This window comes from Rutilus rutilus, assembly GCF_951802725.1.
Source record: "Rutilus rutilus genome assembly, chromosome: 11".
Classification (NCBI taxonomy): domain Eukaryota; kingdom Metazoa; phylum Chordata; class Actinopteri; order Cypriniformes; family Leuciscidae; genus Rutilus; species Rutilus rutilus.
In genome coordinates this window covers 6646686-6672271 of record NC_140216.1, presented here as the reverse complement: position 1 = coordinate 6672271, position 25586 = coordinate 6646686, and the positions used below count along the sequence as shown (strand labels likewise).

The window sequence follows — 25586 nt, the reverse complement described above, 5'->3', positions numbered from 1 at the left end:
CCTTTTCGATGGACTTTTGTTTTGTCCCGTATTTGAACGTTTTGGAGTTGGTTGTTGAGCATTTTGTTCCTCAATTGGTGAATGGATAAAAGCAGATAGATAAAGCAGCAGGGCTTCAGTGGTTAACCTCTAAGTGACATTGCATGATTAATCAAACCCAGCGGGTTTGGATTCCTACAGCTGAAGAAGGAAGAGTCTATGAATGACACTGTTGAGAAAGACACAAATCACTGTAGGAAATAAATATCAAAGATGAGATCTCTTAAATACCTATACAGCAATGATTGAGATTTTTGTGTCAACAAAGTCTCACTCTGTGCTGAGATTTGCCAAGAGGTCAATGGCTAAAATCAATTATCTTTTTCCCCTGCATAATCTAAACGGTAAACACATATTTTGATGGTGCAACTTAATGTAGTCAGGTGCAATAAAATTATTATATTTATAATACATTATATATTTAAGTATATCATTTAAGTGTATATGGCCATTTTGGGCGTCGGCCATTTTGAAGTTTGCGTTACGAGACTTGGTATCGGTCATCGGCACGATCTCGTGAAGAAGCCTGAAAAGTTTCGAGCCAGTGCCACCTAGTGGTAAACTCAAATACTCACATACTTATAATTTTGAATTTGGTTTACTTATTTTCACTTGAGTCATCTTCTTAGATTCCTAAATCCTTGCAGAGTCCAACGATACCAAACATGCTAGGTTTCGCTTTATGGTTTGTGCAACGTTGTGATTTAGCGTTTAAACAACTTTTGAGAATATATTCGAAACCGTTAGTCTGATCGAGATAAAACCACCATAGGAAAATCGAAAACATAGGTCGTTGCCAATATGCTAATGGGCAAATGTAAAAAAAGTATAGTAAGTGGCAAAATAATAATAATAATTTTTTTTTTACAAAATATCTGCTCATATATATATATATATATATATATATATATATATATATATATATATATATATACGTCTATAACTTTTAAACGAAATGAGATATTTTCACCAAATTTCACCAAAACACGCTTATGTATGAGGGCACTCTGAGGACACACACACAATTTTTTTTTTTTTACATACGATATTTTACTCTTACTGTATGTAAAAATGGTCTGATCTGTGTACTTTTATCTGGGATTTTATGGGAAACATCCAGGACAAAATTGTTACCTACGAGAAACAACAATGAGAATTCTATTAAGTCTCCTGAGATATAAAAGAGCAACATCTGAGCAATAAAAAATGTAATCTGGGTCACTTTGTGACTCAATACATCCTTGAAGGAGACGAATATGAGTATGAGATTATTGCGTTTCAAACATCTTCGCTCCTTGGTCCTTACTTTAGCATCCGATTAGCATGTGTCTGTTAGCAACATTGTAAAATCAGTGAAATCCCTCTGACTGACACTGTATCACTCTACAACCATAAAAATGATCTATACCCATCTATCATTCAACCAGCAAAAGGAAAACAGGCAAATCCAGAAGACTCTGTAGAGGGATTTGTGGCCAACAGAAGCTGCAGCAAGCTCTGGAAAAGCATTAGTGTGTCTACTGTGATCAAAAAAGTAATTTGACATGAATAAGAAAAAGGGATAAAAGATTTATGACTCCTTTGGTTGTCTCGGGTGTAGCGGATATCTTGATATTAATGTGTAGGTGAGCGTGTGAGCTGTTCATGATATTATTAGTTATCAGCACAACTTCAATATTTCTCTGTGGGTTATAGATAAAACCGCCTGTCCTCATTCGACAGTGATTCTCACCGCTGACTTAGACTGAGTCTGATAAAAGACTGCAGAGAATTATGTCTTTTTTCCCCCTCTGACAGCAAATATCATGCATTTTAATGGAATAACATTTTGGCTTTGTAATCTTGCAGATCTAAACAATAGTCAGCGGTTGAAATGCGTGACCTTTTCCCGGGCTTTTCCTGGTTCTTCATCATGTGGGTGTCTGAAGCGTATGAATGCCGAGTATCTTCCCAGCATGCTCCCATTTTCCAAAGCCTCTGTATCCAGCCAAGCTGGTATGGAGCAACATTTCATGCTGTTTTACATTTCCCTGGTAAATGCCAGCTTTAGCTTGCCCACCTGGCACCACAGGAAGTACCAAATTGGGAATGTGGAGAGGATGCAAAAGAGAAATTATTTTACAAAAACGCAGTCTCTCTTTCTCCATCAATCTTTCTCGTATTCTCCTCCAACTTCTCATCCTCAAAGAGTTGACTACTGTACATAATTATATCTGTGAGAAACATGTCTCTTAACCTTTTCCTCCATAATAGTTCCACTGAACTAATGAATGCCATTTGAGAATCTGTGTTTGAGTAAAAATTAAAACCTACATTTATTGTAAAATGGATTTCTTGCTCACATGGGAAAATGTTTGTAATAAATGTAATTGCTATGAAAAAAAGCTTCTTTTGATTTATTAATCATCCAAAACGAAACACATCTTTATGAGTCAATCACCAAATCATTCACTCAATCAATTCAGGCAAATACACATATTCAGAATGAAACATGTCTTTATGGGTGAATTATTGATTCATTCACTCAACAGATTCAGTCAAAAATCCAAATTCACTCAGGAACGAAACCTGTCTTTATGATTGATTCATTGCATCATTCATTAAACAAACTCGTTCAGTTCATCCAACACTGATTCATTCAGTAAAGCCGCTAAGTGTGTTGCTCAGAGATGTACATTCTTTGGCTTATCTCGGATCTATCTTTGTTTGTGGAGCAAAAACAAATGCAAGTTGAAAAAAAGTAAATAGCAATATCTGGCTAAATTTTAAGTTACTTCTTTATTGAATTGTTGTGAAAAGCAAAGTCACACTCGCAATCACGCTGTGTGTCTGGATATCAGCATGGCTCAAATGATCTGCGGCAGCCTATATTCAGAACAACAACTCTAATCCGCTTTATGAATTTTCAGAAATGTATAGTTGCATTTAACTGAAAAAGTTTTTTGCATCTGTTAACGCCAGTTGTTGAGCAATATTTGGGTATATGTGCGTATATGTGGACCGCGTGTGTGTGATAGCAGATAATAAAGTCAGTGAGTGGCAGGTGGATGAACAGACAGGGAAATTGATGAGCTCTTTTACTGTTGCCCTGCGGCTGTAAATCTAACAGCTGGAGCTGTGGCCTACAAACAAAGGAGTTTTATCTACCACAAACCTCTTTCCATCTCCCTCTTTTATCTTTTCTGCTTTTTACCCATTTACTTTTCCTTTTTTCACTCCCACATCCCTGCCTTTTCCATTTCTTTTCATTAAATATACCACATCCACGGTAACCTTTACGAATGGAAATGAATTTGCCATCTTCCGTCGCTCCTAGAATTTGCGGGCATGACTATATCATGCTTCTGTGATGTGCCGCTCATTCCAGCATGGTGTTCTGCTGTGAGTTCCCCTGGTGTCCCCTGGCCTGTAGATGACCACATCACCCTGTGACATGCTCATAAATTATTCTGAGCACCTGCAGCTTCAGGCGTTGTGAATGAAGAAGCTCTTGCCTGCTCTCTCTGGGGAGGTCCATTATGCCTCCCCAACAAACACTTGCAGTTGTTTGTGAGATAGTAGCTCTGGTTAATGGAGTTCTCCAAGTTCAATACAACAGTACATTCTCAATCTGCAGCATTTGTGGCATGATGTTGATTACCACAAATTTTTTTTTTGAAAAAACCACAAAAATTTAGTTTACACTTACCCCTGAGCCAGAGCTTGTTCTCGGCCAGGCAAACTGGAGCTTGTCATGAACCGGCCACGTGTTTCCACAGACGTGAGGAATGAGCCGTGACATAGCGCTGCTCTGTGTTGTTTATCTTACTATAACCAGTCTAAAATCAAAGAGGGCATGTCACAGTGTTTTTGCATGCAGTGTGTCACTTCTGGTTTGCTGTTCACAGTACCAGAAGGGATTCTAGCGAACCGGCAGCTCGCATAAACTTCCGGGACTCTCATCTGTTCTTTTTGGAGATATATAGAATCTAAAACCGTTGAATCACTCACTCTCTCACATGATGGATTCCGCTCGCACACACAGTTTTATATATTTATATTCAAAGAGAAATGTAGTGCAATGTTATTACATTGCTCAGCAAGACTGCTCAGCATTTCTCCGCTGTCCCCCTTTTTTGCAGTGGAAATGTGCGCAACGAACACGGGTTGGGAACTTAAGCACTTACAATGGAAGTAAAGGGGTGAATTTATGAAGGATTTAAAAGAAGAAATATGAAAATAATATATGTTAACATGCATATTGTTTACGCCTTGTGACTATACTATTGAAACAATGACTATTTAAAGTTTTTTGATTGGCTCCATTCACTTCCATTGTAAGTGCCTCACTGTAACCCAGATTTATGTTTTTGTTTTTTGTTTTATGCTCGAATTGATACGGTAAAACCAACACAAACGTTACTGTTCATATCACTTTGTATCAATTGCCGAGGAAGCCTCCGGAGCCGAAATTCAGATATGGTAATGGGTGCTTCGTTTCCGACACGTGCTGTAAGGGGTAGACCAATCACAACAGACTGAGCCATCTGACCAATCAGAGCAGAATAGGCTCTCGGAAAGGGGCTTGGAGAGACTGCATCCTTGATCTAACCATTTCAGACTGTGAGGAAAAAAGGATGATGCTGCAATGTATATTATGAGAAAAGTAATTTATTTTTTTGTTTGTTTGTTTGTTTTCTACCTTGGATGCATGTAAACCTATTGCAGGAGACCTAAAATAGCATAATAAGGACACTTTGAGAAAAAAATGTGAGGTAAATATTGTAAATTTTGATTAGTAATCAACATTGTGATTCAGATGCTATAGATTGAGTTTAACTTAAGCTTGTTCACTTGTTTGGAATTTTAATCTTCCTTCTTGCTTTCAAAATCAAATTGCTCTTGATTTCCCCAGAAAATTGGAGTTTACAGTGGCTTACCATGTGACAAACTGCATGTGGAATAAGTCAGAAATTACTCACCACTAGTTTTTTTTTTATTAAATCAGAAGCTTGAATTTGGAACTGTGGGGAAAAAGAGCACATGTGAGAACATGCAGCGTATACATATCTTTTTCTGGCATTTGAGGTCATTCAGTTTGTGGTGGCTCTGTCTATTGTATCCGAAGTGGTTTCTTGTGGTCGGTATCGATCTGTATTGACCTGGTCCTTGTGGTTGCAGCTGTAGGCTAATTCAGCACACTGCTTCTTCCGTTGACATTTACATCGTACTATCTCGTCTTTATCAAGTGGAGTCATAAAGCAGGGCTTCAAATGGCCTTCATTTCCCTGAAATAAATCACCCCTTTACCCTGTCTTATAAAGTACCCACCCAGGCACTTTCTATGAAAGATATCAGAACATACAATGAAATAATGTAGTCAGAGAGCTTTTTAAAAAATATTATTTGTGAGATCATCAAATGAAATGACCTTAGGGGGACGGTTACAAACGATCATGGAAATTAAAAATATGAAAATAGAGATTCAATATAACATTTCATCACTTGGTACAGTATATATTTTTTTTTTTCTTCATAGCTGTGACCTCAGCAAATTGTCAAACTGAACATCTGTCAGCTCACTTTTATTTACTGCTTCAGACTGTGTACTTCCATTGCTTCCATTGAGAGGTTTAAGGCTGTTACTTTAATATTTTAATAGTCAGTTACTATTCTATGTATCTATCCACTGTCCAACAAAATACCAGCACTAACAGTGGCAGATGGGATTAGTTGTCAGATGTCGCAAGTTTTCAAATTAAAAATGTATTTTGTTGAAAAAATAGCAATGCTTACTTATATTGCTTACTTAAATGTGGGTACTCATTATTACTCTACGGTACTAATATGCACATTTTATGGGTAGATAATGTCCAAAGTTGTCCCATTAAGAATACTGCCCCTGTTACAAGCTAAGGTACTTATAAAGGTCAAATTTGTGCACTTATTATTTTTATTAATGTATTTTATTTTATTTTATTTTATAAATATTCTTATCAATATCCACATTTTAATATTTCATGAAAAATATTTATTTTTAAAACAATGTTAATCTAATGTCAATCTTTCTTTCTTCTCCCTGTGACCACAAATATGTTTCTGGCATGCTGTGAAATCCATCAGTAAAATCAGCTTGTCTTCACTACTGCACTTCCCTAGAGTGTTTTGAATTATAGTCCCTGGGAATCGCGGAATATTGATTCAGGCAATGGGTATTTGACTCCTCCTGCTCATGTCCTGTTTTTAGCTCTATTTAATGTCTTAAGTGCATGTAGGCTGCAGACATTAATTATGACTTGCAAAGGAAGTGTAAGAGGATGCGATCAGGATATTGAACATGAGTGCAAATCAAGACATCTGTTCAAGACTACTGACTCTATTGCTTTGCTAAATTGTAAAGTTGTCTCTTTCATCTTCATCTCTTTTAGGGCCATGGGGTAGGTGCATGGGGAACGAGTGTGGTCCAGGAGGAAGTCAAAGCCGAGCAGTATGGTGTGCCCACTCCGAGGGCTGGACCACGTTACACACCAACTGCCAGCAGTCAGAGCGGCCCAGCAACCAACAGAGCTGCTTCCGGGTTTGCGATTGGCACAAAGAGCTGTACGACTGGCAGCTAGGGGCCTGGAACCAGTGTGTGCCGGTGTCTATGCGTAGTGCAGGCGTGCCAAGGCCAGCGGTATGCACTCGGGGCGAAGAGGGCATCCAGACGCGGGAAGTGGGCTGCGTGCACAAATCGGATGGCGTGTCTGCGGAAGATGCCATCTGCGAGTACTTTGAGCCCAAGCCACGGTTAGAGCAGGCCTGCCTTATCCCGTGCCCACGCGACTGTGTGGTGTCCGAGTTCTCCCCATGGACGTCCTGCTCCAAGAGTTGTGGGATGGGTTTGCAGAACCGTTTGCGTTTGGTTCTAGCCCCGCCCCTTTTTGGCGGTTCGGCTTGCCCCAACCTCACAGAGTTCCGCACCTGCCAGCCAGGCCAATGTGAGGGCAATGAAAGCCTGCACAGCCTGAGGGTGGGACCTTGGGGCCCCTGTACCATCTCACCTATACGACAGGCACGGGAAACACAAGAAGCCAGAGAGCCGAAACGAGAACGGAAAGCAAAACGGGACCGGCAAGCCAGGCAGGAGCGCCAGGGCAAACGACGCAAGAACAAAGAGAAAAAGGAGGTGAAGGAAAACAAAGGAGAACGTGTGAGGGACAGGGTGAGGGCGAAGGGGAAGATGAGGGACCCTGAGACCCGAGAGCTCATCAAAAATAAGAGGACAAGGAATCGTCAGAACCGCCAGGGGTTGAAGTTCTGGGACCTGCAGGTGGGCTATCAGACCCGGGAGGTGACGTGTGTGCACCGAAGCGGAAGCACAGCGGAGTTCAGGTCAGCCTCTTCTTCTTCTTCTTCACCTCGTGTCTTCATGCACGGTTTGGTTTGGTTATGAAGTTGTTGTTCTTTTTGAGGCTTCATTCTGTGCAGGGAATTAGCTTAGGTTTGCAGCGTAGTAGAAGCTATTGCAATCAACATTTTATCAATTGTTTTTAAATGAAATGGCAGTTAGATGTAAACAGGATCTAAGGCTGGGTACCAATACAGATGTTTTAATTCAGTTCCGATTCACAAGCTTCTGATGCATTTAGATTTTTCTTAATTTCAGTTCATTTGGATATAGTTTAGCTACAGTGTCAATTTTGCTTATGTATAAAATAAATTATCTTGGCTAATCGTGTACAAATGTATACACTGCTGTTCAGAAGTTTGGGGTTATTCATATTTGTAAAAAAAAAAAAAAAAAAGAAGTATCTTATAATCACAGGCTACATTTATTTGATAACAAATACAGTAAAAATAGTAATATTGTAAAATATGATTACAGTTTTTTCCCATTCTGTACATTATTAAATGGAGTGCTGTGGGATCATTAAAAGAAAGGTTGAGATTAATCAGAAAATCTATATTTTTACCTAGACCTAACAGAAATATATCAACACAGGGAAGAGAACTGTGATCTTTTTTTTTTTTTCTTAAGGGAGAGCTTAAGTACAGATTCACTGACCTTATGTCAACACTGCCTCTTTCCCACCTCCAGTGTTTCTGCTCTTCTCTCCTCATCGTGTTAAAGCTGGTCAGTCTTCTGTCCCTGACTCCCTGTGCATGTGTGAGAAAGTAGAAGAGAGCACAGAGGCAACACTAATGTCTTGTTTTAGGCCACAGGGATATGTCAAGCCTGCATTCACCAACACATACTCCATTTCATACAACATGCTTTTTACACACACGCACACATACACACACGGCAAAAGTACAAACAGACTTCATTAAAAAAACAAGAGACCACCGCACATGTATACTTAATTTTTAACACGTGCTCTCGAGTTGTTTGTTGATATCTGTTGATATTCTCTGCATTCCAGCTTTAGCAAAGTTAACAAGGTGCTTCACAGAAAAACCATGTAGTAACTAATAGATCCCGAGGGCTATTAATATTAACCTGTGGCATGTTTCTATTCCTATGTTGTTTAGTCATAGACATGCCCGCAATCTAAATTGTAACGGTCGTTTAATCTAAGTGAAATTGACATGTGAAGGCCGAGTATGGTAACTCGTACTCGAACTTTGTCCTCTGCATTTAACCCATCCAAGTTAATGCACACACATTAGGAATAGTGAGTAGTGAATACACACACCCGGAGCAGTGGGCAGTCATTTTTGCTGTGGTGCCGGGGAGCGATTTGGGGGTTAGGTGCCTTGCTCAAGGGCACCTCAGTCATTTTCTGCAAGTATTGAGAATTGAACCCACAACATTCAGGTTACCAGTCTTAAGGGCCGTAAACACCGGGACGAATATCGGCGCGCGTTATTCGCCAGCGTTTTTCAACGCGTTTTTTGTGTTCACACCGAAGCGAGTTTCGAGCCGAGTGAACATGCAAATTCATTCCCTGACATTAGATGGCGCTTGATGTAAAACAGAAATACCCCGCTGTCGCGTTTGTCATATAGTTCTTTATGTTCCGACACCAACGAGACCAGCAGCTCTACATTCATCTTGCCTTGCATCTTCCTCGTCTTATTTCTTCCCGGCAGTGTAGACGCTACTTGGCGTATATTTTCTTCGCCGTTACGTATGTGTGCTCGGCAAGACCGTTTTGTGTTTGAGCGCCCCCAAGTTGTGTTTTACTGTAACTTCAGAAGCTCCAGACACGTGAGCAAAAGCGCCAATCTCATTGGTCGGATAGTTTTTGACGCGGCGCGTCAGACCAAAAAAACGAACCCGAGGCGTTTTTTTTAAAATGCCGCTTTTACGCGTGGCGTTTTTCGCGTCGGTGTGCACATTCACATTGGCGCCCTTTGTTTAGTCACGAGGCGTTAAACGTCGGCGAATATCGCAAGCGAAATTCGTCCCGGTGTGAACAGGCCTTTACTCTCTAACCATTAGGCCATGACTGACTCCCATGTTATTATTTCCCTCTCTGTTGGGGATTGTGGAGTATTATAAATGGAATTTTAAACCGTTCTTGCAGTGGAGTTTCCCTCGAGGAAGTTTCTGAGATTCAGTCAGTAATAGGCTAACTAGAGAGAGAAATCTCATTTATGGAGCATCCCTCTCATGTCAATATGATGACCCAAGCCCATTGCCTTCCCGTCATTCCATCACCCTAGTACTAACTGCCTGCCCGGAATGTAATTGCATCATCATAAACCAAAGATTTAATGGTCATTTTCCTCCAGAAATGTCCCTCATCATTTTCCAATCAATTTTAAACAATACAAGTTATTTTATGCAACCTATAATATGGCCTTTTTGCGGCAAGTGGTTTCCATTATGTTTGCTCAGCCTGTCACTGAGAATGTTTTATTGAAGTTCTGTTTGATTGAGAAATCTCACAGATCTCCAATGCATGTCCTCATTCTGTCTCACATGGTGAAACATTTAATCTGCTTTAGTTGAAGAGGTATTGTCAAGAGAAATTTGAATATCACTGCAAGCAACTTTAGACTTTCAGAGTAAATTTAGCAAAGCAACATGTCCTTCAACACCCCCTTTTTGTTAACAGGCTTTAAGAAGCAAAACATTCTCTGTCATGCTCACCCTAGGTTCCCCTTCTAGGGTCAGAATGGGGACATGTCATATCTGCCTGTATTTGTTGGTATATGGGATTAGCGCAGGAAGATGGGAGAGAGATGCACACTGTCCCAGGCAGATCAGTACATTAGAGCTACTCATTGACTTCACAGATGGCTGAAATCCCCAAAGAGGCTTAGCTGATTCTGATGACCGCATTAATGCAGCGTCCTACCTCAGATCAAATGTATGGAATGGCAAGGTCAGGAACAAGATAGCAAAAATCAGACCTCATTCCGTGGCAAATGTCAGTCAACCAAAATTATTAGTTACTTGATTAGGCTCTTGATTTGTGCTCTGGGAAAATGTAGCATAATGCTGCTGTTGCTGTTTTTTTCATGGGCACATGATCTCAAATGATGTATTGGCTTTAATACCGGTCTGTTAAGGTATTTAAAAAAAATAATTATGAAGGCATGGAAAAATGTTTAAAATATATAACAAAAAGAAAGTGCCAAATTAAAATATGTTAGTTTTAATAAACATCATTATTAGCCTCTGGTTTTAATTCAACAGCCTTTGACACCAACGCTGTGATCTGTGAACCATCCAGGCCTCTGATTTCTTTATCTGACTGATTAAGACAAATGAGATTGTGCTTATATGTCATGTAGGAGCTCCAGTGAGAGCCACAGTCTCAATCATAACAACCCCCAAAGCCAAGCCGTCGCATGCTTTTGATGCCTCTTAATTAAAATTCATTGAAGTCATAGTTTGATACATATCTAAATTGAATCACAATCTGTAGTGACTGCAGTGAAATATAAATGAAAGGACAGGGATGAGGAAAACTCCTGGTGAGATGCAGTGTCAGAGTGTAAGCAGTATTAAGATTATTATCTTTATGGCATTTTGCATATATCTATAGTGTTTTACAATAATTGGATGGGATTAATTGAATAATAATTTTTCGTTCTTTTTTTAAAGATAACAACATAATTAGCATCCTCCTTATCCAAGACTGGTCTTATGTTAACTGGACAGCACATCAACAGTTAAAAAAATAGCGACGTTAAAGCAGGCTCTTTGTAGTGCACATTCTGTCCAATATTCACTAAAAGCTGTGTGCTTTATACTTCTGATAAGAAACAAAGTCTCAGCTTTCAAAGTATGTCCATTTTATCACAAAAATTCAAGCAATAAATTGCGTTTTGACGCTCTTAAAAGGATACTCCACTTTAAAATGAAAATTCTGTCATCATATACTCGCCCTCATGTTGTTTCAAACCTGTATGAATTTCTTTCTTCTGCTGAACAGAAAGGAAGATATTTAGAAGAATGTCAGTAACCAGACAGTTTCTGGTCTCATTGACTTCCATAGTAGGAAAAAAATATATATACTATGGAAGTCAATGAGACCAGAAACTGTCTGGTTACTGATATTCTTCTAAATATCTTCATTTCTGTTCAGCAGAAGAAAGAAATTCATAAAGGATTGAAACAACATGAGGGTGAGTATATGATGACAGAATTCTCATTTTAAAGTGGAGTATCCCTTTAAGCTTGACGTGACATCTCTGTAGCGCCTCAGTTCAAGCTGCTGCTCGGAGCGCGAGTCTTTTCTTCCACTTTAATACAAGTTATAGCATGAAAAAAACATGCATGAACATTAAAAGGAATGCTTAAAGAACCAGTACAACTTACCGAAATGTATCAGGTCACGTGTAATCAGTGTTTCACCCGCGGAATGACGTCAATAAAACAACGTTGCATTTACCTCAAAGTTACCAAATGCTTACAGTTTGTTTGTTAGCTATAAAAACACTAGAGATGAGCTTATCTGTTAATTATGTAGGCCTATGTATGTTTCAATAAATTTGTCATGAAGACAAGTGTTTATGAAAACTACCTTATGTGCAACTGCGTTTTATACAAAAAAATCTGTTTCTATTTGAGTATAATTACTATAATATCTGAAAATATAAGCAGTTGAATAGAACCTCTATTATTATATCAATGTACCAAACTACAGGGTTACCTGTATAGTTACAGCATTTGTTGGGAGAGTTTTTTTTTTTTTTTTTAAGAAAATCAAACTATGGTTATGGCAAATGTCATTCTGAATAATCGGCTATCAGTATCGGTGGAGAAATGTAGTATTGGTGCATCTCTATAAATAATAGTATCTCTTTCCTCTGGTGTTTAGATGTTAAATACATTCATCTTTTAGATGTCATGAATGTGCAGCTTAGTTTTATTAAAGATTGGATTCTTGGATCAATAACAGACTTTATTCTTTGATCCCACAGCCAGTGTAACCAGCAGACTCTTCCTGTGACATATCAAGCCTGTGTCATCCCTAAGGACTGTGAAGTGAGCGAGTGGTCGGACTGGTCTGTCTGCTCAAAGGAGTGCTACGATCTGAATGGGCGTAAGGGACAGCGGACACGCACACGTCAGGTGCAGCAGTTCCCCGTGGGTGGAGGAGCCGAGTGCACGGAGCTGGAGGAGAGCGAGCAGTGTTCACCTCAAGGAGAAGAAATCCCACCATGTGTAGTGTAAGTGCTTCATCCATTCTGCTTCAGTGCTTGGATCATGAAATTTATGTTAGATCTAATATCTAAAATTAAGCATTTACTGTCAATGACTCACTTTTAGAAGAAAAGGTTCTATATAGAACCGTATAGGGTTCTGTCAGACGCTTCATAAATAGAACATTTTAGGGGTTTCAATAATTTAGGGGATCATTTTATGCATTTAGTTTTAATTAATTCTTTTTTTTTTTCTTTTTTTTTCTAATTATTTGTATTCTTTTTGGCATAAAGGGTTCTTTAAAAGTGAGTCAAGAACCCTAGGGTTTTATGTAGAACCCCTTTGAACCCTTTGAGAGTCCTTCAAATATGGCATGATGTGTCAAAGTGAAATTTGTTAACTGAATAACTAAAAAAACAGTTTAAGTAAAAAAGTTAACTAAAAGTTTGAATGAAAAACTTTTGAGCGCTGCCGCCGCTCCGACAGATGAGAAGATTATCAGTTAATTGCTCAGTAAAAAAATAAAAAATAATAATAAAAGAAATACTTTTATTCAGCAAGGATGCATTAAGTTGATGAAAAATGAAAAGTAAAGTCTATTTTGAATACATTTTGAACTTTCCATTAATCAAAGAAACAAAAGTTTAAAATAGCAGCACATAATATTAAAATATAATATTAAAACATCAGCAACTGTTTCAATACTGATAATAATAAGAAATGTTTATTGAGCGCTAATGAATGAAGGAAGGAAGGAAGGAACAAACAAACAATTCAAACAATTAGGCCTATTGTTCTGTAATATTCTATAACTTTTCTTTGTTGCAAAAAATAAGTTGTTTTGGATTAATGCATGTAAAACAACTTGACCTAGCCTGGTCTTAAAGGTAGGGTGATTTGTTCCAGAATTTGTTTTATTTTTTATGCTGGTTGAAAGTCTCTTCACATCCTGATAGCAATCACTAAGTTTAGTGGTCTAAATGTGTATAGGTCTGGGACCATAAAATGTTCATACAATCATCTTTCCGAGGGTAACGATATGATGTCCTACCTGTCTGTCAACGTATGTATTTTCATACCTCCGCGCATCGTAGATATCACACATCACCAGCGCGTTTAATGCTTTGCAGAGTTAGACAGCCATCAGTCACTGAGCACCGCAACCAAAACAGTAGCCCCCTTTTACAGTTCCTCCTCCAAAACAATGAGCTTATGCTGCATTCACGCCATAACTACCGTAATTTGTAAGAGATGGAAGCCACGTTATACTCTTAAGTTATATCTCTCGTGGCGCTTTGCTGTGTGCTGTTCGCGTTCATGTGTTTTGAAGGAGGCGTGGCTTTGGAGACGCTCTGAAGGGAGGATGGGATCTAATGCTTTAAAAGCTAGCTCTCTATTGCTAGCCTCACCGAAAATTGCCTACCCTACCTTTAATGGAATCTCTCTGTATGGACATCATCTGTTGATGGCTTTCGTATAGCATGAATCTGTTAAAACACAGATGGAGGAGTGAAGGGGGTACTGAGGGTGAGGGGAGGGTCCTGCTTGGGAAGATGGAGAGATGGTAGCAGGTTGGTGGTTTGGCACAGCGCCACCCTGGAGGAGGTGAGCTGATGAATAGTGAACGTCTGAGAGAACAGACCACATGCTGTCTAATCTGATCTTCCCTACAGATGGGCCGGTCCATTCCCCATCACTCATCACCTCGCTGCACTGGATCTCACCAGAGCGGAGGTGTATTTGATGGAGGTGAATGGTGCTCCTGTAGCGCTTGACCCAGTGTGTGCCCGCCGTGCCTCTCACCAAACCCCACATGTGCTTTCACTGCTGTCACTGAGAATCCTTTACAGCAGGGGTTTATGACCAGACGTCCCCCCAGAGCGAGATCTAGGTGGCCAAGAATGGCTTGTAACTATTAAAATGTAATATTCACCCACTGTTAAGCATCTCGTAAATCTCTTGAAGGGATAATTCATTCTGTATCATTTACTCACTCTCATATGATTCCGTATGATTCAGTGTTGGGAAAGCTATAGTAGAATTGTCATGTAGCTCCATTAAAGTCAAGCATCTCTGCAGAAAAGCATCTCTGAATGCACAACACGACCAACCTTAAAGCACATGGGCAACAGCAGAAGAAGATCACACCGGTGGCTCACCAAAATTGGACAATAGAAGATTGGAAAAACGTTGCCTGATCTTATTAGTCTTGATTTCTGCTGCAACAAACAGATGGTAGGGTCAGAATTTGGCATAAACTATATGAAAGTATGGATCCATCCTGCCTTGTATCAATGGTCCAGGCTTCTGCTGGTGCTGTAATGGTGTGGCACATAATTTCTTGGCACACTTTGGGCCCCTTAGTACCAATTGAGCAACGTTTACACACCACAGCCTACCTGAGTATTGTTGCTGACCATGTCCATCCCTTTATGACCACAGTGTATTATCTTCTGATGGCTGAAAAATCTGCAGCAACTGCGTGATGCTGTCATGTCAATATGAACCATGTTTCCAGCACCTTGTTAAGTCAATGCCACCAAAAGTTATGGCAGTTCTGAAGGCAAAGGGGGCTCCAGGCCTTTACTAGCAAGGTGTTCCTGACAAAATGGCCTGTAAGTGTATTTGCAAGAAATTATAACTAGTCAAAATAACAAAAAAAAGATGTCATGTTTTCAGACCAAAAAAAGTTTAGATTTGTTTTTAAACAACACAAAACAAATGTTTTAACTTAGGAGGAGGTCAGAAATCAATATTTGGTGGAATAACCCTGATTTCCAATCATATATACTGCTTTGCCATGGTGCATTAACATTTGGTTTGCAATGCATTACTCATTCTAGGATCCAAAAAGAGAATCCTAAAAAAGAAAGCTTTCTCATTTCGCACATTACATGTAGCTCAAGTACTGTACATAAATGGAAAGTGAGGCCCTCAAAACAAAATACTGAATGCAGTCTTGTCAGAAGCACACTCAAATACACACTGACTCACAGCTCATAAATATGGAGCTTTGCATTTGTGAGGTCAAATGGACTTCATTTTGAATCTGGGAAAAAAGGTTGAGAGCCATTACCATGGAAAGTCAACAGTAATTCTCTATTGGTTTTTGTTGCATTCAAAAACTGAAATGAATGTTTCATATTTCATTTACACTACAGAAGCAAAGAAAGGGACCATTTACTTCTTAGTCTAAAGTGCATGTTCATGGTCAAGAATATTTTTTCTCTCCTTATATGAACTCTTCTGAAAGCCGAAAGCAGGACTTGTTATACTGAAGGTCACTGGACATTTAAACACAACTGCACACAAATGCGCACGCACACACACACACACACACACACACATACACACACAACCAGCACTTCCCCCCAAAGCGTGCCCTCTGGCTTTGATCAGCGAGACACATGTGGAAAAGAGGAAATTCTTTCCTTTTTAGCCAACACTAAACTAGACACTTATTTATGCATCATATAATTTAATTAGTATATACAGTACATACATATATTTATATGTGTGTGTCTGTGTGTGCTTTAGCTTACTTAGTAAGGGATATATGTATGTATATACAAACCACAACGATCCAATCAATTTCCACAGGACAAAATCCCACCCTAAATTTTTTCTTGTTTGAGAAGCCTTTTCACTTGGAAATACGTCACAATAGGGAAGAAAAGACTATCACAACTTCTGTTTAACTTCGAATTTAAGAAGCAACCCATGCCATGGACCACAAAACACAGCAAATGCTTTTCTACATATAATATAGACGTTTATTTTTTATAATGTATTGGTCTACTTTTCTCTCTGATAATCTAATGAAAGCTAATGTCCAAATGCACTCATGAATGATGATATTTCAAAATGGATGTCTCATCAGGACGGGAAAAATAAAATGAAGCATTCAAGTGATATAGTTAGTACTGGATGTGTCATTCTATTTTTAATGGTTGTTCTGTAATGTTGCAACTTTTCCATCCATAGCACAGCTTTTGATACTGTTTCACTGATGTTCTTTGTATGCTAACATAATAAATCAAAAAGCAGCAGCCAAGCCATCAAACTCAATGAAGCTCAATAAAGCCATGACCTTATTGCACATTCTGACTGACATGGCTTCTAAATTGGTCTATTTAAAATCATCTGTATTTATAGCTCCAAAGGACAGACCAAAGTACAGTTATTTTTATGTGAAAGGAATCAACACAAGCTTCACTCTGTTTCCAATTCTCTATCCGTCAGAGGATACATTAATAGGACATTAAACACTTCCTCTTTCTCCACAGGTATAATTGGAGAGCCACAGAGTGGAGCGACTGCAGGGTGGACGTGCTCCTCAGCCAACAGGACCGTCGACGCAGCAACCAGACGGGGCTCTGTGGAGGCGGGGTTCAAACCAGAGAGGTCTACTGCGTTCAAGCCCCCACCGAAACCTCGTCTAACCTCAGCTCCCTCAAGAACAAAGACGGTAACAAAACTAGCAAATTCACCCCCTGTTTCACTGACAAGGCTTAGGGCCTGATCATACAACCGGCGCAATGCGGCGCCAGGTGTGACGCGAGTGTTTTTTGCTAGTTTCAGCCTGATGCAGTTATCATTTTCACATACTGCGCCACATTGTTTAAATAGCAAAAGCATTTGTGCCCATTTGTGCACCCATGGGCGTGCTGGTCTGAAAACGAGATGTGTTGCTATTTTGAAGCAACAGAAATAGACTGCACCATTGACCAACTGAAACCTGGTCTAAAGTCAATGGCGCAATATTTTTTTTGTTATTATTTAAATTAGTAATATGCGCCTATAGGTGGGTCCACAACGCTCGTACACTTTGTCCCGTAGATGGTCTGCTCACGCGCTTTAACCTCGCGCACGAGCAGATCCGTTTCCTCGCTACAGAAGTGTTCAGTTTTTCCGCTGGCAAATTCCGCCATGTAAATAGCGAATCCACTATGGCGCGAGCGCACCTGGCTTTTAAAGGGAATGGGAGATGAAACTTACTCTTTAAGAGAATAGGGACAACCCTTTTAGACCATGCACCGGGCGCCCCGGCCATTTTTCTCATCATTAAACTAGCAAAAGTGGATTCGGACTCGCCCTAAGTGCACTTGCGCCGTGCGCTTTAGACCATGTGCTTGGATCGTTAAAATAGGGCCCTTAAGGTATCTATTTTAAAATCAGAATAAATTTTTAAATCAAAGGTATGAAGGTAGACACATCTCCACCTCGTAGACTTCATACCTTCAGTCTGCATTTGGTAATGTAATTGACGGTACAGATGGTACCTTGTTAACGTATTGATTTAAGATGATAAACATGAATGAAGTTATGTTTGGTAAATCCCCTTCCTGTTTTGGCTCAAGTCATCACAGCCCATGTAAAGACTTGCGCCTGTAAGCGAGCTGTTAGACAAAGATCAGTTGATGTTTGCACTGTGGTAAAACTCAAGCCAACATATAATTGGATTGCTTTTTAAAGGCTGAAATTAGATCACTAGGGGGAAATTAAGGAATAAAGAAGGCAGAGCCGTACAAATTAATGAGGCAGCTACTGTGGAATTTAAATGCTAATGCCGTCACAGGCATACACACAGGTGCTGATACACCCAAACACACATTCTCTGGAGTAATATGACAGAAACAGAGAGATGCCAGCACCTCATGCCGTGCGCCAATGCTGGTGCCGGGCCCGTGCTCACTCTCGGACTGACACAGAAACTCCCCTGCCATCTGCTCTGAGAGATGAACCGCCGACCTCTCAGGGAACTTATTCAAATGTCCACAGCTGTCCTCAAACAGGCATTGGCTCGTATGGCTTGGTCACACTACAGACAAAGCACACAGAAAGTAGCTCACCTTTTGAAATGAGACATTTGGTCTAATTAGATGGGCTAAAACTCACAATAGTGTATTTAACAGTTAAGCTGTGATTTTACTAAAGTTTGCATGTGCAAACTTGAACAAAAAATGTCCAAGCTATATCTACTAATTAGGTCTATTAAAGATTGTGTTTTACAGATGAGCAAAATAGGCGTCTTATAGTCTGTGTAGTCAGTTTTTGTTTACACTTTACAATAAGGTCTCATTTGTTAAAGCTAGTCAATGCATTAAATAACATGAACTAGCAATGAGCAATTTTTTTTTTTTTTTTACAGCATTCATTAACTTTTGTTAATGTTAGTTAATAAAAATGATCATGTTCATGTTAGTTCACAGTACATTAACTAATGGTAACTTTTGATCTTAAAGATGACCTATTTTCCTTTTTTACATTTTTAACTTTCTTTAGTATGTAAAGTTGCTGTTTGAGCATGATAAAGGTCTGCAAATTTACAAAGCACAAAGTCACTCCAAAGGGGTGCATTGTTATCCTCTATATCAGTGTCACTGTTTCTGAACTCCCTGAAACGCCTCCACTGTAGTCTTGAGTTTTCTTCCGGGAATGAACACGTCACAATATTCCTCATTTAAATAATGTCTGCCTGAGGCATAAACAAAAAAGAGGGCGATGCCTTGTTGAGTTGTGTTGGTAGTGTGTTGAAACGCGCAGTTATGGTAAGGGGTGTGACATTTTTGAAACACACTCAAAGCGGCTGACGAATCACAGCACACTGATCCAGCCGACCAATCAGAGCACATTGTGCTTTTCGGAAGGAGGGGCTTCATAGAAACCAGAACTAAACAGTGTTACCGTGAAACTGTGAAATATTATCACAATTTAAAATAACGTGATATATTTAATATATTTTAAAATGTAATTCATTCCTGTGTACCTGTGTAGAATGTATGTAAATCATTCTAAATCTATTCTAATTTGCTGCGCAAGAAACATTTCTTATTATTATCAATGTTGAAAACAGTTGTGCAGCTTAATATTTTTGTGGAAACCATGATACTTTTTTTTTTTTTCCAGAGCAGCATCAAATTATTTTGTAACAATGTAAAAGTCTTGAAATTATAACTTTAATTAATCCTTGCTAAACCAACAGCATTATTATGTTTAAAAAATCTTACCCTAAACTTCAAAACGGTAGTGTATACGTAATATAAATCACCACATTGAAAATATTTAGCAAGAACAGCAAGTGAACCGCATTGCCAAATATTACGACATGCAAAATTATCTTTTTAAATATAGATCTGATTAACCTATTCACACTTGGGGCTATTTACTAATTTTCGCACTTGAGGCTATTTGCTCATTTTTTCCAGAAAGCGCTCAAGCAATTCATTAGATTGCATTAGATCTTTTGTTGTGGATCTTGGTGAATCAGGACCTTGATTTCCAGCCCTCCTGCCTGCGAGGACGTTTTCCCAGACAGTGCTGGAATCCCATCCGTAAAGTGGCCTAAAGAGAGGCACATGGCACTGACTGCAGCTTCCTGGGGGAGGCGTCAAGCCTGGCGCACTGACGAGGAACACGGTGACAGATGGAAGAACTGTGTGAGAGAAAGAAAAGGAACAGTGCAAGAACATCTGCACTGCCTCTCACACATACACAATACCATCACACACACACACACACCCTTCAAGCTCTTCCACACCTTGGCCAGCTCTGCCTCGTGCTCTTTTCTTTGTTTTACACATCATCCTTCTCAGCAAATATTGATAAATATGCAATTAATTGCAATTAATTTGATTATTAATCTGCGTATCACATAATTCATTTAGTTTATATTTTAATTGATTGTCAGCCCTACTTTATTTAATCATTTACCTGGTTTCCTTTTAATCAATGAAGAATCAATCAGGCACTTTTCCCTTCTGGGAATTGCAGACAGATTTGAGAGGATTTAATTTCAAATTCCACATGATTGGACATTTCCTAGTGATTTGCCACTGGGCCATTGGAATTGTTCACAGGTATTTATATACATTAATGCCCAGACAATGAGCGCATCAGGAGTGGAGGTTTACTCAAGGACAGACACCGTGTGCTTTAAGCAGATTTAATCTGGTCATTCAGTTCCAGGGATCATAGCTAAATCCTGTGTAGAAATTGGACTACCATGTTTGTCTGCATCCTGGCTATTCCAGTGCAATGTGTGATGCCAGTACATAGGAACCTTTGATACTTGAGCCATGTCCCACAACTTTACCTGCCATTAGTTTTTAAAGCAGCAACATGTCCACTTTGAAATGAATCATCACTAGTGTATTTACAGAAATTTACAATGAGGAATTTGATTCCTTACTCCACCCTTAATTTATATAGATTAAAACATATTAAGTTTAAGACAGACACGTAAATATGCATAAAAACATTACTATGCTGTAACATTAGAAAGAGTTTAATTTTACAAATATACTATTTCACAGCTGTGTCTCTCTTTGTCAACACCATCAGATATTCATGACAACATTTGTAAAATCAGGTTATATCAAAGTCACCCTTCATCCTTAAGGACCTAGCTCACCTATTCTGGGGTGTATTTCCCAAAAGCATCGTTAGCAATTATAGTCGCAAGTTCCATCATTACCAGCATAGTTTAACAACTTGGTGTTCCCCCGAAACCATAGCTTTATATGCTGAACAGATTGAATTTAGGCTTTTACATACAAACATTCATCGACTCACATCAGTTGTGATAAATGGAAGCTCAAACATGTTAGCTTGACGTGCAAGCTAATTCATCTCTTCATTACCTTTTTGAAGCATCAAATTTTCAGTTCAGTTTTGGGTGAACTATCCCTTTAACTATATTATGGTACCAACACGGTACCATATATACGTTATGATATATGTTTATAGGTGTATATATATATATATGTTTATGGGTTTTTAAATCATATTTGTATATTTTTTATATATATATTTGTATTTAATACGTTTTTTAACTAAATCGCACAAATTATAGAGAAATTATTCAGGATTTTTAGATAGATTCCTTCATTTAATGTGGGTCTAAACAGTTTGAAAATGCATTTTTATATGAACATTAAATTTGTTTGTATTAATAATGAATATTTCACATTATTTCTGTGTCTGATGGTGCTAACACATATTAAACGTAATTCAAGGAAGTGGAAATGAAAGCGGGAGATGCACCTATACATAGGTGAAAGCCTCTGAATTCATATCAATCCCTCCTAACCTGTTATTTTTCATTTTCATGTTTTGTTTTGCCAGTAGCCAGTTGTGAAATATATTGTCCCCATGAATATGAAAGCATTGTTTGCGTTCCGAATTCATTTTCAGTCATTTTGGGATTATGGATTCCTAAACCCATGTAATGAATGCCGGGATGAACACAAAAGTATGCATTTTACATATCAAAAGCAGCTTGTTGTCTTCCTCTCTCCCATCCGGCTTCCTGCTCGGCTGCTTGGGCCTGGGGAAGCTGTGCTTGATTTCCTCTCCCCGCGGGTGGCTTCAGACATTTAGAAAACAGGGGAAAGCAGCTGCTGTCACGATCTTTATCCATTAACACATCTCAGTCACAGAGAGCAGAACACAACAACAGTGTTCATTCGTTTCGGCTCGGCCGTGTCGCTCTATGGAATATAATCAATGTCACACCCCGTCGTGGATCTTTATGAGATATTCAACGGCTTGGCTTTCTCATAGAGCATCCATGCAGCACTGCCCCGCAGGCAGGCCCGAGTTATTGATGATGATGATGATGATGGTGATGCAAGCAGGTGAATGTGTTGGCGGCTTTCAGACGGACAGAGGGACTGATGGGATACTTGTGCCATAATTAGGTTGTGGAAACCCTGGGTGGGCAAACAGCAGACCATCTGGCCTCCAAGTGAGCATTGTGCCACCTGAACAAGGTCAACCTACAAGGAGAGGGTCATTAATCAGACTAGGTTAACAGGGACTGGGAGTCAGACAGGGTTTACCCACTTCAATACCTCAACAGCACAATCACATCCTAATAACAAATACAAAGAGCATAGAGACAAGTGTGTTTGTGGGAATAAGGGAACTTGCATTTGCAAGTCAATGTGACATTTTTTGCCAATCAGTTTAGTCAATTTGACAGGTTTTTTTTTTTTTTTTTTTTTTGACATGTCACTTTTGGAAGTAAATTCAGCTCGCTAAATTGAGCGTTTCAAAGGATGTTTGTCCCAGTGGAGCACTTCCCAAAACCCTTTTTAATTTCTGTTCAAAAAAAGCTCATATAAATCATTAATGACTCCACAACTGGCCATGCAATCAATCATTTAGCTTACACTGAAAACCTACATACAGTACACGCATGTATTAACCAAATGATTTTAGAAATGGCTCAAAGCGCACAGCGAACACCTTTTGGACACGAAGCAATTTGCATGTGAATGAAGAGAAGATCCGTCAAAGGGTATCGACGGCAGATGTGTTCATGCACTGACCTTGCAGAAAGTCACCTATGGCTCGGAGCCGCACACACACTTACACTGAGTGTTTGTTACTGATAAAAAGAAAGCAAGGACAAAAGGGGTCTTGGGAGATATCTAGCAAAACATGTACAATCAGAAACACTTATGAGAATGATGTTCATCATGTCATCTCTTCATGTTCTAATTTGCAAACAGATTGAAATACTTCACATTACCTTTTTAGGTACTTTTGTGGGCAAAACCACTTTGAGACCAGCTTGCATTATTTCCCGAACCCATTCCCCTATCGGTTTTACATTATATTACATTAAATTATAATTTATGCTTTATGTAAAGAACATTACTGAAAATAGTATTAAAAAAGTATAACAGGAATATATTTGAAATACTGTTATAACCACGGCACATCAAAATGATTCAGCAAAGACACATTCAATTGATCAAAAAGTACAGTAACAAAAGTTTTCAAATAAGTTATGCTCTTTTGAGCTTTGTATTCATCAAATAATCCTAAAAAAAAGATCATGGTTGCCACAAAAAATATTAAGCAGCAGAAATGTTTTCAACATTAATAATAAGAAAATGTTAGAATGATTTCTGAAGCATCATGTGACACTGAAGACTGGAATAATGATGCTGAAAATTCAAGCTTTGACGTCACAAGAATTAATTACTTTTAATTAATTACTAGAAAAAAGTTATTTTAAATTGTAATATTTCACAATTTTTACTGTATTTTTGATTAAATAAATTGGTGAGCATGAGACTTCTGCAAATTTTACAGACCCCAATTTTTTTAATCTGTAATGTAAAATACATATTATTTAAATGTATACTTTATCTTAATTAAACAAGAAATTGATCTTCAGACTTTTTGCTATTGTTTTAGTATTGAATAGATATGTATCAAATAAATAAATATATATATACAGTGCAATGCATAAGTGAATACACCCATGCTAAAGTTGACTAAAAAGAGGAATAAAAAATCATATTTTGGAAATTGAACTTAATGCCTTAATTTAAAAAATTAGGAAAAATCCAACCTTTAAGGACACCAATTTTCTTTGTGAATGAATAATGTATCGTAAATAAATAAATGTTCTTTCTTAAAATACATGGTGCATAAGTGAGTACACCCCTATGTTAAATTCCCATAGAGGCAGGCAGATTTTTATTTTTAAGTATTTTTTTTTTTATTTTTTTTTAGGATACTATGCATCCTGATAAAGTTCCCTTGGCCTTTGGAATTAAAATAGCCCCACATCATCACATATCCTTCACCATACCTAGAGATTGGCATGGTTTTATTTCAGTTAGCCTAAAAGCTAGTTTGATTTGCATTGGGAGATGATCTTATGGAAAGTACCCCATGCCAATCTCTAGGTATGGTGAAGGCTATGTGATGATGTGGGGCTATTTTAATTCCAAAGGCCAAGGGAACTTTATCAGGATGCATAGTATCCTAATTTTTTTTTTTTTAAATACTTAAAAATAAAAATCTGCCTGCCTCTATGGGAATTTAACATAGGGGTGTACTCACTTATGCACCATGTATTTTAAGGAAGAACATTTATTTATTTACGATACATTATTCATTCACAAAGAAAATTGGTGTCCTTAAAGGTTGGATTTTTCCTAATTTTTTAAATTAAGGCATTAAGTTCAATTTCCAAAATATGATTTTTTATTCCTCTTTTTAGTCAACTTTAGCATGGGTGTATTCACTTATGCATTGCACTGTATATATATATATATATATATATACTTGTGTGTATATTGCATATTCTTCTCCCACATGAGGTACGTACATCTACTGTATTTTTATACGGACTCCGTGATAATGTGCGTCTATGTGTCTCTTCAGCCTCGCGGCCAGTGAACAGTGACCTGTGTTTGGGTGTTTCTCCTAACACCACCCAGCTCTGCCAAATCCCCTGTCCTGTGGAGTGTGAGGTGTCCTCCTGGAGCGCATGGGGGCCCTGCACCTTTGAAAACTGCCAGGATCAGTCCACAAAGAAAGGTGAGCACAATCTTGAACTATAGGACCACTTCATCTTTTACAGTTTTGTATGGGTAGCAGTCATTTCACCTAAATCTCACTAAAACAGAACAGATCAATAAAACGTCCTCTTTCATTGTAAATCACATGATTTGTGTACGGGAAGCCTTTCAACGTATAACTCACACCGCCCCACCTCTCACCTCTATCTGCGCCATCAGCATCCGGGCCATAAACTTATCACGCCTACTGGGGCAGAAGATTCATTGTCTCCGAGGTTTATGAACCAGGAGGATTGTAGAGGGAGCAACAAAGAAGAGGAACCCACGAAAAAAGAAAACATGTCACGAAAAAGAGAGAAACAAATCAAGGGTTAGATGTCTTCAAAGAGACTATAACACAAGCTTCAAATGGTCTTTAGAAGGAACCGAATCTGCTAGATTCACAGGATGCCGGTTTACCGAATGCTGCTGACAGTTGTTACTGGTGTAGCAAAGGTGCTGGCATGCTGGTTGCTTTTCTCGTTAATTATGGCTGGGACAGCGACCCGTGCCATGACTAATGCATATTGACTCTTCCCTAATGAAGCGGCTCAAAAGGATAGGATGGGAGGAAATTCTCCACCATGCATCTTAATGATGAATTCTCTGAATCTGTG

General features: G+C 38.7%; 1 protein-coding gene across 1 annotated transcript in view; it reads left to right on the top strand.

The window, feature by feature from the left end:
- The window catches only part of thsd7aa (thrombospondin, type I, domain containing 7Aa), a 129668-nt gene that overhangs the window by 46343 nt on the left and 57739 nt on the right, over positions 1–25586 (top strand). The window contains exons 2-5 of the mRNA XM_084423264.1: positions 6447–7392; positions 12382–12630; positions 16891–17072; positions 24794–24949. Of these exons, the coding sequence (XP_084279390.1) occupies positions 6447–7392; positions 12382–12630; positions 16891–17072; positions 24794–24949 (1533 nt within the window). The remainder of the gene's footprint in view (positions 1–6446; positions 7393–12381; positions 12631–16890; positions 17073–24793; positions 24950–25586) is intronic.